Source organism: Mustelus asterias, chromosome 4 (genome assembly GCF_964213995.1).
Source record: "Mustelus asterias chromosome 4, sMusAst1.hap1.1, whole genome shotgun sequence".
In the NCBI taxonomy this organism is placed as follows: Eukaryota; Metazoa; Chordata; class Chondrichthyes; order Carcharhiniformes; family Triakidae; genus Mustelus; species Mustelus asterias.
Window position 1 is genome coordinate 149501643 of NC_135804.1, and position 15886 is coordinate 149517528.

Here is a 15886-nt window from a genome sequence, read left to right on the forward strand (position 1 = left end):
ATTACCTCACATCTGTCCGAATTAAACTCCATCTGCCATCTCTCCGCCCAAGCCTCCAACCTATCCATATCCTGCTGTATCTTCTGATGGTCCTCATTGCTATCCAAAAATCCACCAACCTTTGTGTCATCCGCAAACTTACTAATTAAACCAGTTACATTTTCTTCCAAATCATTTATATATATATTACAAACAGCAAAGGTCCCAGCACTGATCCCCGAGGAACGCCACTTGTCACAGCCCTCCATTCAGAAACACGTCCTTCCACTGCTACCCTCTGTCTTCTATGACCGAGTCAGTTTTGGATCCACCTTGCCAGCTCACATCTGATCCCATGCGACTTCACCTTCTGCACCAGTCTGCCATGAGGGACCTTGTCAAAGGCCTTACTGAAGTCCATGTAGACAACATCCACTGCCCTACCCTCATCAAACATCTTTGCCACCTCCTCAAAAAACTCAGATCAAATTAGCGAGACATGACCTCCCCTTCACAAAACCATGTTGCCTCTCGCTAATACGTCTCGAAGAATCCTCTCCAATAATTTCCCTACCACTGATGTAAGGCTCACCAGCCTGTAATTACCTGGATTATTCTTGCTACCCTTCTTAAACAAAGGAACAACATTGGCTATTCTCCAATCCTCTGGGACCTCCCCTGTAGCCAGTGTGGATACAAAGATTTCTCTCAAGGCCCCAGCAATTTCCTCCCTTGCCTCTCTGAGTATTCTGGGGTATATCCCATCAGGCCCTGGGGACTTATCTACCTTAATGTTTCTCAAGAACCCCAATACCTCCTCCTTTTTGATCTCAACATGACTCAAACTACCTACACATCCTTTCCCAGACTCATCATCCACCAAGTCCTTCTCTTTGGTGAATACTGACGCAAAGTATTCATTTAATACCTCTCCCATTTCCTCTGGCTCCACGCATAGATTCCCTCCCCTGTCCTTGAGTGGGCCAACCCTCTCCCTGGCTACCCTCTTGCTGTTTATGTATGTATAAAAAGCCTTAGGATTTTCCCTAATCCTGCTGGCCAATGATTTTTCACGACCCCTTTTAGCCCTCCTTACTCCTTGCTTAAGTTTCTTTCTACTTTCCTTGTATTCCACACTTGCTTCATGTGTGACGCCACTGTTTAAAAAAGGAGGTAGAGAAAAGGCAAGGAACTATAGGCCGGTTAGCTTAACTTCTATAGCAAGGGAAATGCTTGAATCTATCATCAAGGAAGAAATAGCGAGACATCTGGATAGAAATTGTCCCATTGGTAAGACACAGCATGGGTTCATGAAGAGAAGGTCACGTTAGACTAATTTGGTAGAATTCTTTGAGAACATGACATGTGCAGTGGACAATGGGGAACCTGTGGATGTGGTGTATCTGGATTTCCAGAAGGCATTTGACAAGGTGCCGCACCAACGATTGCGACATAAGATAAAGGTCCACAGTGTTACGGGTAATGTATTAGCATGGATAGAGGATTGGTTAACTAACAGAAAGCAAAGAGTGGGGGTAAATGGGTGTTTTTCTGGTTGGCGATCAGTGACTAGTGGTGTGCCTCAGGGATCAGTGTTGGGACCACAATTGTTTACGATTTACATAGATGATTTGGAGTTGGGGACCAAGTATAGTGTGTCAAAATTCGCAGATGACACTAAGATGGGTGGCAGAGCAAATTGTGCAGAGGATGCTGAAAGTCTGCAAAGGGATACAGATAGTCTAAGTGAGTGGGCGAGGGCAGATGGAGTACAATGTTGGTAAATGTGAGGTCATCCATTTTGGTAGGAATAACAGCAAAATGGACTATTATTTAAATGGTAAAAATTGTAGCATGCTGCTGTGCAGAGGGACCTGGGTGTCCTTGTGCAGGAATCTCAAGGAGTTGGTTTGCAGGTGCAGCAGGTAATTAAGAAGGCAAATGGAATTTTGTCCTTTATTGCCAGAGGGATGGAGTTTAAAAACAGGGAGTTGCAGTTGTATAAGATGCTGGTGAGGCCACACCTGGAGTACAGTGTACAGTTTTGGTCTCCTTACTTGAGAAAGGATACACTGGCACTGTAGGGGGTGCAGAGGACATTCACTAGGTTGATTCCAGAGTTGACCGGGTTGGCTTATGAGGAGAGACTGAGTAGACTGGGGCTATACTCATTGGAATTGAGAAGAATGAGGGGAGATCTTATAGAAACATAAAAGATTATGAAGGGAATAGATAAGATAAAAGCAGGGAAGTTGTTTCCATTGGCAGATGATACTAAATCTAGGGGGCATAGCTTCAAAATAAAGGGAAGCAGATTTCGGACTGAGTTGAGGAGGAACTTCTTCACACAAAGGGTTGTGAATCTGTGGAATTCCCTGCCCAGTGAAGCAGTTGAGGCTACCTCATTGAATGTTTTTAAGGCAAGGATAGATACATTTTTGAACAGTAAAGGAATGAAGGGTTATGGTGAGCGGGCGGGTAAGTGGAGCTGAGTCCACGAAAAGATCAGCCATGATCTCATTGAATGGCGGAGCAGGCTCGAGGGGCCAGATGGCCAACACCTGCTCCTAGTTCTTATGTTCTTATGTTCGCAGCCTCCTAGCCTTGACAAATGCTTCCTTTTTCTCTTTGACTCGGCTCGCAATATCTCTCATTATCCAAGGTTTCCAAAACTTGCCGTACTTTTAGATGTTGTCCTTCTCTCCTTTCAATCTGTCATCATCATTCCTGTCCTCAAAAAACTGAATTCACCATCCTTGCAAATGACACTCAATCCCCACCCTTCTTTTCCTTTCAAAATTTCTCGAATGTTTTGTCTCCTCCTAAATCCATGCCTATCTTTTTTGGAATTCAATGTTTAAATCCCTCCAATCAGATTGCCATGCCACTCCTATATCAAAGCAGTTCTTATTAAAGTCACAAGTGACATCCCGTGTGACTGCAACAAAGGTAAACTTTCCTTCCTCATCCTTCTCAAACCTGTCATGGAAACATAGAAGATAGGAGGAGGAGGAGGCCATTTGGTCCTTTGAGCCTGCTCCGTCATTCATTATGATCATGGTTGTTCGTCCAACTCAATAGCCTTTCTCCTCATAACCTTTGATCCCATTCGCCACAAGTGCTATAATCCAGCTGCCTCTTGAATACACCATTGTCTGCACCATTGACATTGTTAACCATCGAATCTTCCTCCAATGTCTCTCCACTGTCATCCAGCTGGGTGGGACTGCTCGTGCCTGGTTCCATTCTTATCTATCAAGTTATAATCAGAGCATCACTTGCAATGGCTTCTCTTCTTGCCCCTACATTATTACATCCGGTGTCTGTCAAGGATCCACCTTTCGCCCTTACTATTTCTCATTAACATGCTTCTTTCTTTATTTATTCATGGGATGCGCATTTCACTGGCTGGGCCAGCATTTGTTGCTCTTGAACTGAGTGGCCTTTCAGTGGACATTTAAGAGTCAACCACATTGCCGTGGGTCTGGAGTCACATGGAGACCAGGTAATGGGATGGCAGATTTCCTTCCCTAAAAGGAATTAGTAAACCAGATGAGTTTTTACAACAATTGACAATTGTTTCATGGTCATCATTGGACTTTTCATTCCAGATTCTTATTGAATTCAAATTTCACCATCTGCCACGGTGGGATTAGAACCTGGGGCCCCAGAGCAATACCCTGGATCTCCAGATTATCAGCTCAGTGACAATACCACTATACCATTTCCTCTCCACCATTGCTGCCCCTTGGAAAGCACAGCATTATTTTTCACATAAATATTGGGACGGTTGTTACCATTATTTTGACTCCTCTCCAAACGGGCGGCACGGTAGCACAGTGGTTAGCACTGCTGCTTCACAGCTCCAGGGTCCCGGGTTCGATTCCCGGCTCGGGTCACTGTCTGTGTGGAGTTTGCACATTCTCCTCGTGTCTGCGTGGGTTTCCTCCGGATGCTCCGGTTTCCTCCCACAGTCCAAAGATGTGCGGGTTAGGTTGATTGGCCAGGTTAAAAATTGCCCCTTAGAGTCCTGTGATGCGTAGGTTAGAGGGATTAGCGGGTAAATATGTGGAGGTAGGGCCTGGGTGGGATTGTGGTCGGTGCAGACTCGACGGGCCGAATGGCCTCCTTCTGCACTGTAGGGTTTCTATGATTTCTATGAAACTCTCTTCCCTGGCTGCCAACTCCATCGCTCACCCTGACAACTGACTGAGACCAAACCAAACAGTTTGTAATCTTGGTGCCACACTTGACCCTGAGATAAGCATCTAACCACATATTCATGTCATCACTATTACCACCTCCGTAACGTTGCTCAACTTCACCACTGCTTCAGATTATCAGCTGCTGAAATCCTCACTCCCCGCATCATGTCTAGTATGAGCATGTTGTCTTCTGTACTTCAAATTAATGTTATATTTCAAAACTGCTGAAAGGATGGCCACCCGACGGTCACCTGAATTATGGATTGTGATTGAAATCACTTCCCTGTCACAAGAAGGACAAAAAGAACATTCTAGACTAATGTTAATCAATGCCCTTTCCTGAAACCAATCTGTGAGGGTTATAGAAATAGAAATAGAATGGGTTATTCAAAAACAAAGACACTGACTGATTCAAAGTGTTAAATCACAACAGAGGATGTTGGAGTAAACATGAACACTATCCGTATTTGGAAAAGGACCTGGACTTGTAGAAATTCACATGATGAAACAAATCATATTTCCATTTGATTTTTTTTTAAATCAGCACAAATTGTTTGCAGACTGCTCCACCAAATTCCTTTGATTTGATTTATTGTCACATGTATTAGCATACAGTGAAAAGTATTGTTTCTTGTGCGTTATATAGACAAAGCATACCGTTCATTGAGAAGGAAAGGAGAGAGTGCAGAATGTAGTGTTACAGTCATAGCTAGGGTGTAGAGAAAGATCAACTTAATATGGAATACGCCCATTCAAAACTCTGGCAGCAGCAGGGAAGAAGCTGTTTTTGAGTCGGTTGGTACGTGACCTCAGACTTCTGTATCTTTTTCCCGACGGAAGAAGGTGGAAGAGAAAATGTCCGGGGTGTAAGCAAACAAGATCATTAACAGTAATACCTTGTAAATGGGAGATCCCAGGACAGAGAAAGATATCCCCCTCAACATGTTCCAACTTCAAATTCATCTGCAAACCAACTTCCCAGAATGATTACTGTGGTGAACCACTGTAGTATTGTCTGTTAATGTGATATGCCTGGACACGCCCCTGCTGCCTCAATCCGGGGCTCCGCCCTTCTCTGGGTATAAAGCTGACTGCTCTCCGCCCCTTTTGCCTCAGTTCGGATTAGCTATCGGTTCGGGTGTGCTCCAATTCTTTCGTTAATAAAAGCCTGTTATTTCACAACATCGAGTCTTTGCGTAATCAATGGTGCATCAGTTACAAGAAACCTGTTGGTCTGCCAAGAATCCTTAGCTTTTCAAGACCCATACTTCAAATGAAAAGCATTGAAACTATCCAAGAAACTATAGGCCTGCCATGTTGAAGCCACAGATCATAAACTAGGGACTGAGATCATTTCAACTTTAACGTTAAATCACCTTCACCTGTCTCTAATCTTTGTGTGTGATACATCGACTGCGATCTTACAAAAAAAGTCTAAGTGCCGAATGAGCGAGAAAACGGGAGAGAATGCGTTGGTTTTTTTGGTGAGCTGCGAGTTAGAGCTCTTAGAGCTCGCCAGGGAAGCTTGCTGAACTCTTGAAGTGACATAGTGCAGGCGCCCAATCTCCCAGCGACATCAGGACTCCCCCCATTACTCTACTGACTGCTTCTTGTACCAATCTTCCACCCCCCACCCACACACGGACATCGGGAATGTCCCCCCTGCTTATCACCACCCCTGCAGAGTTCCCTTCCCTCCCGATCACCTCCATGTGCAGAGCTCCCTTCCCTCCCGATCACCTCCATGTGCAGAGCTCCCTTCCCTCCCCGATCATCTCCATCTGCATCATTGCTCCACCTCATTCAGGCTCTGCCCCCATTCAGGCCCCACCCCTAGGCACTGCCCCAGCACAGTTATGGTGCCCAATGGGCAGTGCCAGGCTGGCATTGCTCCATGGGCACTGCCTGGCCCTGCTCCTGACCACCCGAGGGCTTCAATGGCTGCTGATGGAGACCAGCTGTGCTTCTTGCCAGTGGGAAGCTCAACCAGCAAAGGGGACTAACGTGAGTGAGTTTGGATGATAGGGTCTGGGACTCACTAATGACATGCAAAGCCATCTGGGCTTCGCGCCCAGAATTCATAGAACATAGAACATTACAGCGCAGTACAGGCCCTTCGGCCCTCGATGTTGCGCTGACCAGTGAAACCAATCTAAAGTCCATCTAACCTACACTATTCCAATATCATCCATATATTTATCCAATGACCATTTAAATGCCCTTAATGTTGGCAAGTCCACTACTGCTGCAGGCAGGGCATTCCACGCCCTTACTACTCTCTGAGTGAAGAACCTACCTCTGACATCTGTCCTATATCTATCACCCCTCAATTTAAAGCTATGTCCCCTCGTACTAGCTATCACCATCCGAGGAAAAAGGCTCTCACTATCCACCCTATCTAATCCTCTGATCATCTTGTATGCCTCTATTAAGTCACCTCTTAACCATTCAGCTGGCAAAACAGGGCCAATATAATCAGGGCGTGTTTCTGATTTCTCGTCTCTCACTCGATTGTACCACCTCACCTCACCAAATCATGGGCGGGATGAGGTCATAAGATTGTGCCTATTGTGTTTAATTCGGAGTAAGTATGTGAGAATAAATAGCCTATTTTATTTTTTAATTCACTAAAGCTTGCTGCTGGAATTATTTAATTGGGATACACACTTTGAAGTTAAGAAAACACATACCACCTTTCATCACAAACACACTGATCATGGGGAATAAGAGGAACAGTGGTTAGCACTGCTGCCTCACAGCGCTAGGGACCCGGGTTCGATTCCCGACTTGGGTCACTGTCTGTGCGGAGTCTGCACATTCTCCCCGTGTCTGTGTGGGTCTCCTCCCACAGTGCGAAAGACGTGCTGGTTAGGTGAATTGGCCATGCTAAATTCTCCCTCAGTGTACCCGAACAGGCACCAGAGTGTGGCGACTAGGGGATTTTCACAGAAACTTCATTGCAATGTTAATGTAAGCCTACTTGTGACACTAATAAATAAAATTTAAAATACTGTATCTCTTTCAGGATTCCACCTAAATTTGATGGTGCGACGCCAGGTCCCATCAGGCAAATAAGTGAAATTTTTAAAAAAACTTTTGTGGAGCCAGGAGCAGAAGTGTTTCACAAATCTCCATGGTTCCCACTCATCTTGTCCCGAAAGCACTCTGAGACACAGCTGGCCTACAAGCAGCCCCACCCTGTGGTCCCCACACCTCCTCTCGCACACCAGCCCTTCCCCGCCCCTCAATTACCTTATGTTAGGACCACAGTCAGTGAAGCGGCTCAAATGTGATCCCCTTGAAATGGTCAATCTCCTTCAGGAAGTGACTGGCACTGGCAACTCAGCCCAATTACCAAAATGAGGCCTAAGGCCTCATTAATGGCAAATCTTGAACCTCCCACTTCAAGCATCTGTTGTGTGCACACCATTTGTTTTGTGCTGGCTGTAACAAATTTCTATCCTGCTGTTTTTATTAATGTGATGATGTGGAGATGCCGGCGTTGGACTGGGGTAAACACAGTAAGAAGTTTAACAACACCAGGTTAAAGTGAGTTGGACTTTAACCTGGTGTTGTTAAACTTCTTACTTTATTAATGTGAGCAGTTAAAGTTGATTCCCCTTCCAGTTCCCGATTCTAGTGCCGATTATCATGCAGTGCATTCTGGAAATAGAGTAGTCAAGATACCCAGGTTGCTGTGTATCTGGGAGGTGGTCAGTGATATATATGGAGAAGTGGCTGATGTGAGGAACATTGGAGAAACTCATGATGAGGAAGAATCACACGCTTGAATAGGAGTCCCGTCGCTATAACAGAGAGTTTACCATCTAATCTCTTACCTTAAAACGCCACGCCGCAGGATCACATATTCAAACATGCTGAGAGAATTTATAATGAGATTGATTACCTGCTTTTCTCCACTTGGCTTTCTATAGTGTAGCAGAAGTTCGACAGCCCCAACAACCTCCTTCCGTATGGCATAGAGCAACGCATCCCCCACGTAGATACTGAAACTGAGGAGCAGCTCCATGATCTCCAGGTTCTCATTTTCAATCGCTATGAGGAGAGCGCTCCGTCCCAGAGGGTCCGTGCAGTTGATGTTAATATTAAAGTAGATTTCAGCTTCCTCCAGAGCCTGCTTCACACTGGCATAGTCCCCCTTTTCCACCGCATTCAGATAAGCTTTCTCCTCCAGCGAGAGCTCATTTTCTGCTCGCACTATCTGCAGTGGAATCCGGTCTATGTATGGAGAATAGTTGACCTTTTTGTAGTACAGCTGGGCCATTGTTCATTGTGCCACATGGACCCTGTTTTAAAATGAGAAAAAGAAAATGCTGGAAGCTTAGCTTAGCTTTCAGAGTAGAACTGATTCAAAGTTGACCCTTTGAGTGCTATGAGGCATTTTGATTAAAAGAGCTGAGTTAGCTGATCTGATTTGGGGTGGTGGGTGGAAGGGAGTTGGTCTTTGTACTCCAAGATTAGGGACAGAGAATAAAAAACAGTCAGGATTCTCACTCTTTATCACTATCCAGGAGCTGTGTGCATATGAATGAGGGCAGATTGCTTGCGATGCCCTTCACAATCAAATAGCCCGTCAGCCCCGTGGGCTCATACACAAAGGCTGGTCTTTGGGATAAGCTACCAAAGAATGGCTGATGTCCATGGAACCCACAGTAGGGTCAGCGTGAGGAGGAGAATGGGGAAATAACTGAAAATAAAAGCTCACTTGTGACTCCATCACAATTCAATTCAGAATTTTTCATTGTCTTTGGTGAGATACTTAGAAAAGTTTATGACCATGTCTTCTGAAACTCCATCCCTAACTCTGTTCATCTTTGGCAATCGTAATATTTTCCCTTTTTACACTTATGCTTTTTAAAAATAATTTTTATGGGATGTGGGCATCACTGGCTGGCCCAGTATTTATTACCATCCGTAACTGCCCTCCTTTTCAGACTGCATTTGAGAGTCAACCAAATTGCCATGGGTCTGGAGTCACTTGTAGGCCAGACCTGGTAAAGACAACAGATTTCCTTCCCGAAAGGACATTAGTGAACCAGATGGGTTTTTTCCAACAATTGACAATGATTTCACCGTCACTGTTCGATTTTTAATTCCAGATATTTTTTATTGAATTCAAATTTCACCATCTGCACGGTGGGATTTGAACCCAGGTCCCCAGAGCATTACTCTGGGTCTCTGGATTGCTAATCCAGTGATAATACCACTATGCCACTGCCTCCCCGATACCACTGCTGCCCACTTTCCTTTTCTCTGCTCGATAAATTGCGATGCTTTTTACACAAGGTGCACTATAAGAATAATAGTTGTTGTTGGGGAAAGATGTGCTTCACTGAAACAGGATATCTGGGCATCAACTAATTGCTCTTTTTGGGACCTCAGTGTTCAAATTGGATGCTATGCCCCCCTTAACTACAATAGTAGCTACACTTCTAAAGTACCTTATTGACTATCACTATTGACTATGGGACGTCTTGACATCATTAAATGTATTATATAGACATTTTTTCTTTTTTAGTCAACTTTTTTCTGTTCATTTGCAAAGACACTGTGGGAGCCCCTGATCCTCTCTCATAATTTCCTGGGATGGTTTGGGGGGGCCGGGGGGGGTGGGGGGGGGGGGGGTGGCGGGGTGGTTGGGGGAGTTAGGAGAAGAATATTTATGGCAGGTGTAAGAAAAGGAGTAAACTTTGATGTCATCCATTTATCCTGATTGTAGCTGGAGTATTTCCAGCAATGGCTTCTCTTGCTACCCCTAAACAAAGTTTTCTAAGGATCAGTCCTGTTCCTCCTCTTCCTCATCTACAAACCCTTTGGTAATATGATTCACTGATATAGGATCAGCTATAACACCCAGCTCTACTCTCCAGTGCTTCTCTCCAACCTTCCATTGCTGCTGTGTCCAATCTTGGATATGTCGCAATTTCCTCTCGTTAAATATCGGGATGACTACCGTATTTTCTGTATACTGGCCACCTATCCCAGTATGGGGGGGGCCTATACTGGCCACCTATCCCAGTATGGGGGGGGCCTATACTGGCCACCTATCTCACCATGTCAGACGAGGCCCTGCCAGTAACAGCTTAGCCATGAGGTTCTGGGTTCAGTCCCCACCCCATGGCTTCAGCACACAACTCTCTGCTAACACGTCAGTCTCACTGTTAGATGTGCTGTCTTTTGGATGAATTGTTAAACTGAGGCCACATCTACCTGCTCAGGTGGATGTAAAAGATCGCATGGCATTATTTTGAAGACAAGCAGGAAGGTTATCCCTTGTGCTCTGGCCAATATTTATCCTTTAATCAACATTACCAAAACAGATTATCCAGTCATTATAACATTCTTGTTTGTGGGAATTTGCTGAGCACGAACATGTTGCTGTTTTCTACATTACAACAGTGACTACATCTTTCAAAAGTACTTCATTATCTGTAACATGCTTTGAGACAGTCAATGATCATGGAGAGTGCTGTATAAATGCAAGTCTTTATTTCTTTTTCTCCCTCCATGCATCAGATCAGCCCATCTAAAGCTCTTTTGCCCATATCTTATCCTGTACCAAGTCTAACTCACCTATCACCCTTCTCCTTTCTGACCTCTGTTGCTTTGCATTCCCGGTGCCTCTAATTTAAAATCTTCGAACTCTCATTGTTATGTTGCCTCCATCCAAACTCAGTTCCTTTGACTCGGTCCTCTCCTTTTGCTTCCAAGCCCCCCCCCCCCCCATACTGGATTCCCCGGCTCAAACCTCTCATTCTCTCCTCTTTAAAAGACACCTCTGTAATTAAATCTTTGGTCACTCTTCATAATCCCTCATTCTTTGGCTCACACCTTTTTTTTATACGATTACACCTTTGTGAAATGCCTCAGGGTGTTTTTACTGTGCTTCACATTATTTCATGATGCCCAGAAATATTTGAACCAAGAACTCAAACAGACCTCAGTTGTAGGGGAAGAACAAAAATGAAGTATTGATGAATACATTCCAGATTCCAACTAAGAGACGAGGTAATGGAAATTTATTTCCCCCCCTTTAATTGCCTCATTTTGCTGGAGTCACATTCCAATGGTCCCGGTACTTCATCAAAGGTTCTGACTGCCAGTACCCTCCAGTGCTGGGTACCCTGGAGTTTCGGGGGTCAGCGGCAGACACCACCATATCTACATGTGGTATGTGGAAGCCATTAAAGTTTACGTATATATACCAGCCCCAAACTGCCAGAAACACTGCATCTGCCTGTCATCAGGTGAAAAACTCCATGCACCCCCCTTCTCTTTGGACAAGGGCTGATCAGTTACGTATTTAACTAAGCTGTTACTTTCTTTACATATATATATTCATTGGATGTTGGTATCACTGGCTGGACCAGCATTTATTGCCCGTTGCTAATTGCCATTGAACTGAGTGACTTGCAAGGCTATTTCTGTGGATCTGTAGTCCAGACGAAGATGGCAGATTTCTCTCCCTAAAGGATATTAGTGACCCAGATGGGTTGGTAATTAGACTTTTAATTGCAGGGTTTTATTGAATTCCAATTCCACCATCTGCTGTGGGATTTGAACCCAGGTCCCCAGAGCTTTACCCCAGATCACTAGTTCAATGCCAATGCCATCTCATGGTGTCCAAACTGCTTCTCAAACCTGCACTAACCTAATGGAGTCACTTCCAGTCTATTCTATAGGGAGTAATGCCCTCTGTTATTAAGCATAGAATATAGAAAAGCTACAGCACAAACAGGCCCTTCGGCCCACAAGTTGCGCCGAACATGTCCCTACCTACTAGGCTTACCTATAACCCTCTATCTTACTAACTTCCATGAACTTATCCAAAAGTCTCTTAAAAGACCCTATCGAATCCGTCTCCACCACCACTACCGGAAGCCGATTCCACGCACCCACCACCCTCTGAGTGAAAAATTTACCCCTAACATCTCCTCTGTACCTACTCCCCAGCACCCTAAACCTGTGACCTCTTGTGGCAACCATTTCAACCCTGGGTAAAAGCCTCTGAGAATCCACTCTATCAATACCTCTCAACATCTTATACACCTCTATCAGATCACCTCTCATCCTTTGCCTCTCCAAGGAGAAAAGACCTAGTTCTCTCAACCTATCCTCATAAGGCATGCCACCTAATCCTGGCAACATCCTTGTAAATCTCCTCTGCACCCTTCCTATGGCTTCTACATCCTTTCTGTAATGAGGCGACCAGAACTGGGCACAGTACTCCAGGTGGGGTCTGACCAGGGTCCTATACAGCTGCAGCATTGTCTCCCGATTTCTAAACTCAATTCCTCTATTGATGAAGGCCAGTATTCCATACGCCTTCTTAACCACAGCCTCTACCTGCAACACTGCTTTGAGTGTCCTCTGAACCCGGACCCCAAGATCCTTCTGATCTTCCACACTGCCAAGCGTCTTACCCTTAATATTATATTCTTTCATCCTATTCAACCTGCCAAAATAAACCACCACACACTTAGGTGGGTTGAAGTCCATCTGCCACTTCTCCGCCCAGTCTTGCATCTTATCTATGTCTCGTTGTAACTGCTGACATCCCTCTACACTATCCACAACCCCACCAACCTTTGTGTCATCAGCAAACTTGCCAACCCATCCTTCCACTTCCTCATCCAGGTCATTTATAAAAATCACAAAGAGCAAGGGTCCCAGAACAGATCCCTGGGGCACTCCACTGGTGACCGACCTCCATGCTGAAAAAGACCCATCTATGACCACTCTTTGCCTTCTGTGGGCAAGCCAGTTCTGAATCCACAAAGCAATGTCCCCTTGTATCCCATGCCCCTTCACCTTCTCAATAAGGCTTGCATGGGGCACCTTATCAAACGCCTTGCTGAAATCCATATAAACTACATCTATCGCTCTTCCCTCGTCTATGTGTCTAGTTACATCTTCAAAAAATTCAATTAGGCTCATAAGGCATGATCTGCCTTGGACAAAGCCGTGCTGGCTATTTCTGATCATACTATTCCTCTCCAGATGTTCATAAATCCTGCCTCTCAGGATCTTCTCCATCAACTTACCAACCACTGAGGTTAGACTCACTGGTCTATAATTTCCTGGGCTATCTCTTCTCCTTTCTTGAATAACGGAACCACATCCGCAATCCTCCAATCCTCCGGAACCTCTCCCATCTCCATTGATGACGCAAAGATCATCGCCAGAGGCTCAGCAATCTCTTCCCTCACCTCCCACAGAAACCTGGGGTACATCCCATCCGGTCCCGGCGATTTATCTAACTTGATACTTTTCAAAAGCTCCAACACATCCTCTTTCCTAATGTCCACATGCTCAATCTTCTCAGTCCACTGCAAGTCTGCACTGCAACTACCAAGATCCTTTTCCACTGTGAATACTGAAGTAAAGTATTCATTGAGTACCTCTGTATTTCTACCGGTTCTATACAGACTTTCCCACCATCACATTTGATAGGTCCTACTCCTTCACATCTTATCTTCTTGCTCTTAAGCAGTCCCAGACTTTTCAGGAGATTTTTCATAACTCTATGGAGAAGGATGCACCATCTAAAGTTAAGAAGGAAGTTTTCTGTCCCAGGAATGTAGAGTGTTCCCGTCGCCCCAGGTGAATAGCTCAACCCATTTGAAACCAACCGAGAATTCACTTTTAGGGTTCATAGAATCTCTACAGTGCAGAAGGAGGCCATTTGGCCCATTGAGTCTGCACCGACCACAATCCCACCCAGGCCCTATTCCCATATTTACCCTAGCTAGTTCCACTGCCCACCAAGGGGCAATTTAGCATGGCTAATCAATCTAACCCGCACATCTTTGGAGCGTGGGAGGAATCCGGAGCACCCGGAGAAAACTCATGCAGACACGGGGAGAATGTGCAGACTCTGTACAGACAGTGACCCGAGGCCGGAGGCTGGAATTGAACCCCGGTCCCTGGTGCTGTGAGGCAGCAATGCTAACCAGTGTGCCAACGTGCCACACCTGGGGTTGGGCATATCCTGTAGCCATTTGGAGTGAGTTTAGGTTTCCTTTTCCACAGAAATGTGGAAATGTAGAACAGACTCCAGATAAATTAATTGGTACCATATCAATTCATTCACCTGAAAGATAAAAGCGATCATAGCATGGTAGAATTTTACATTCAGTTTGACAGTGAGAAACCTGGATCTGAAACTAGTATCTTTAACTTGAATAAAGGCAATTAAAAAGGTATTAAGATAGAGTTGGTTACAGTGGACAGTGAATATTGGTTACATGGTAAGATGGTGGAGATGCAGTCACAGATATTTCAGGAGATATTTCATAACTTGCTATGAAGATATATTCCACTGAGAGAGACACCAAAAAAAGGCTATACTGCCCATAGTTAACGAAGGAAGGTATGTATGGTGTCAAATTAAAAGAAAGGACATACAATGCTGTGAAGATTAGAGGTAGGAAAGAAGATGAGCAAAATTTTAGAAACCAGCAAAAGGATGACTAAAAAAAACAAGAAGAAATTAAACTGAAAGTAAACTAGCAAGAAATATAAAAATAGACAGTAAGAGGATGAGAGTAACTAAAGTAAGCATTGGTCCCTTAGAGAATGTGACTGGGGAATTAATAATGAGAATCAAGGAAACGGCAGAGACTTTGAACAAGTGTTTTGTGTGTGTCTTCATGATAGAAGATACAAAAAGCATCCGAATAATAATAGAGGTTGATAATAGAGGTTGATAGAGGTTTATAGAACGTTCAAAGACTATTTCCTCGGGTGGATGGAGCTATTACAAGGGGGCATAACTATAGGGTTCGTGGTGGGAGATACAGGACGGATATCAGAGGTAGGTTCTTTACGCAGAGAGTGGTTGGGGTGTGGAATGGACTGCCTGCAGTGATAGTGGAGTCAGACACTTTAGAAACATTTAAGCGGTTATTGGACAGGCACATGGAGCACACCAGGATGATAGGGAGTGGGATAGCTTGATCTTGGTTTCAGATAAAGCTCGGCACAACATCGTGGGCCGAAGGGCCTGTTCTGTGCTGTACTGTTCTATGTTCTATGTTCTATAAGATGATGAAGGGGATAGATAGAGTGAACGTTCAAAGACTATTTCCTCGGGTGAATGGAGCGGTAACTAGGGGGCATAACTATAGGGTTCATGGTGGGAGATATAGGAAGGATGTCCGAGGTAGGTTCTTTACGCAGAGAGTGGTTGGGGTCTGGAATGGACTGCCTGCAGGGATAGTGGAGTCAGAAACTTTAGGAACATTTAAGAAGCTATTGGATAGGCACATGGAGTACTTGGGGATGATAGGGAGGAAATAGCTTGATCTGGGTTTCAGACAAAGCTCGGCACAACATCGTGGGCCGAAGGGCCTGTTCTGTGCTGTACTGTTCTATGTTCTATGTAATAATAGTGGAAAATCAAGGGGAAAATGGGAGGAACTTAAAACAATCACTATCACTAGAGAAAAAGGAATGGGCAAACTAAAGGCTGATAAGTCCTTTGGACAGGATGGATATTATAAAGCAAGTGGCAGGAGAGATAGTGGATGCATTGATTGTAATCTTTCAAAATTCCCTAGGCTGTGGAATGGTCCCAGCAGATTGGTAACCACAAATGTAACATCCCCATTCAAGAAAGGAGGGAAACAGAAAACAGGAAACTATAGGCCAGTTAGCCTAACACTATCATTGGGAAAATG

General features: G+C 44.7%; 1 protein-coding gene across 1 annotated transcript in view; it reads right to left on the reverse strand.

The window, feature by feature from the left end:
- The window catches only part of LOC144493070 (short transient receptor potential channel 5-like), a 124353-nt gene that overhangs the window by 86074 nt on the left and 22393 nt on the right, over positions 1-15886 (reverse strand). Inside the window, exon 2 of the mRNA XM_078211941.1 lies at positions 8092-8491. Within this exon, the coding sequence (XP_078068067.1) occupies positions 8092-8469 (378 nt within the window). The 5' untranslated portion in view covers positions 8470-8491. The remainder of the gene's footprint in view (positions 1-8091; positions 8492-15886) is intronic.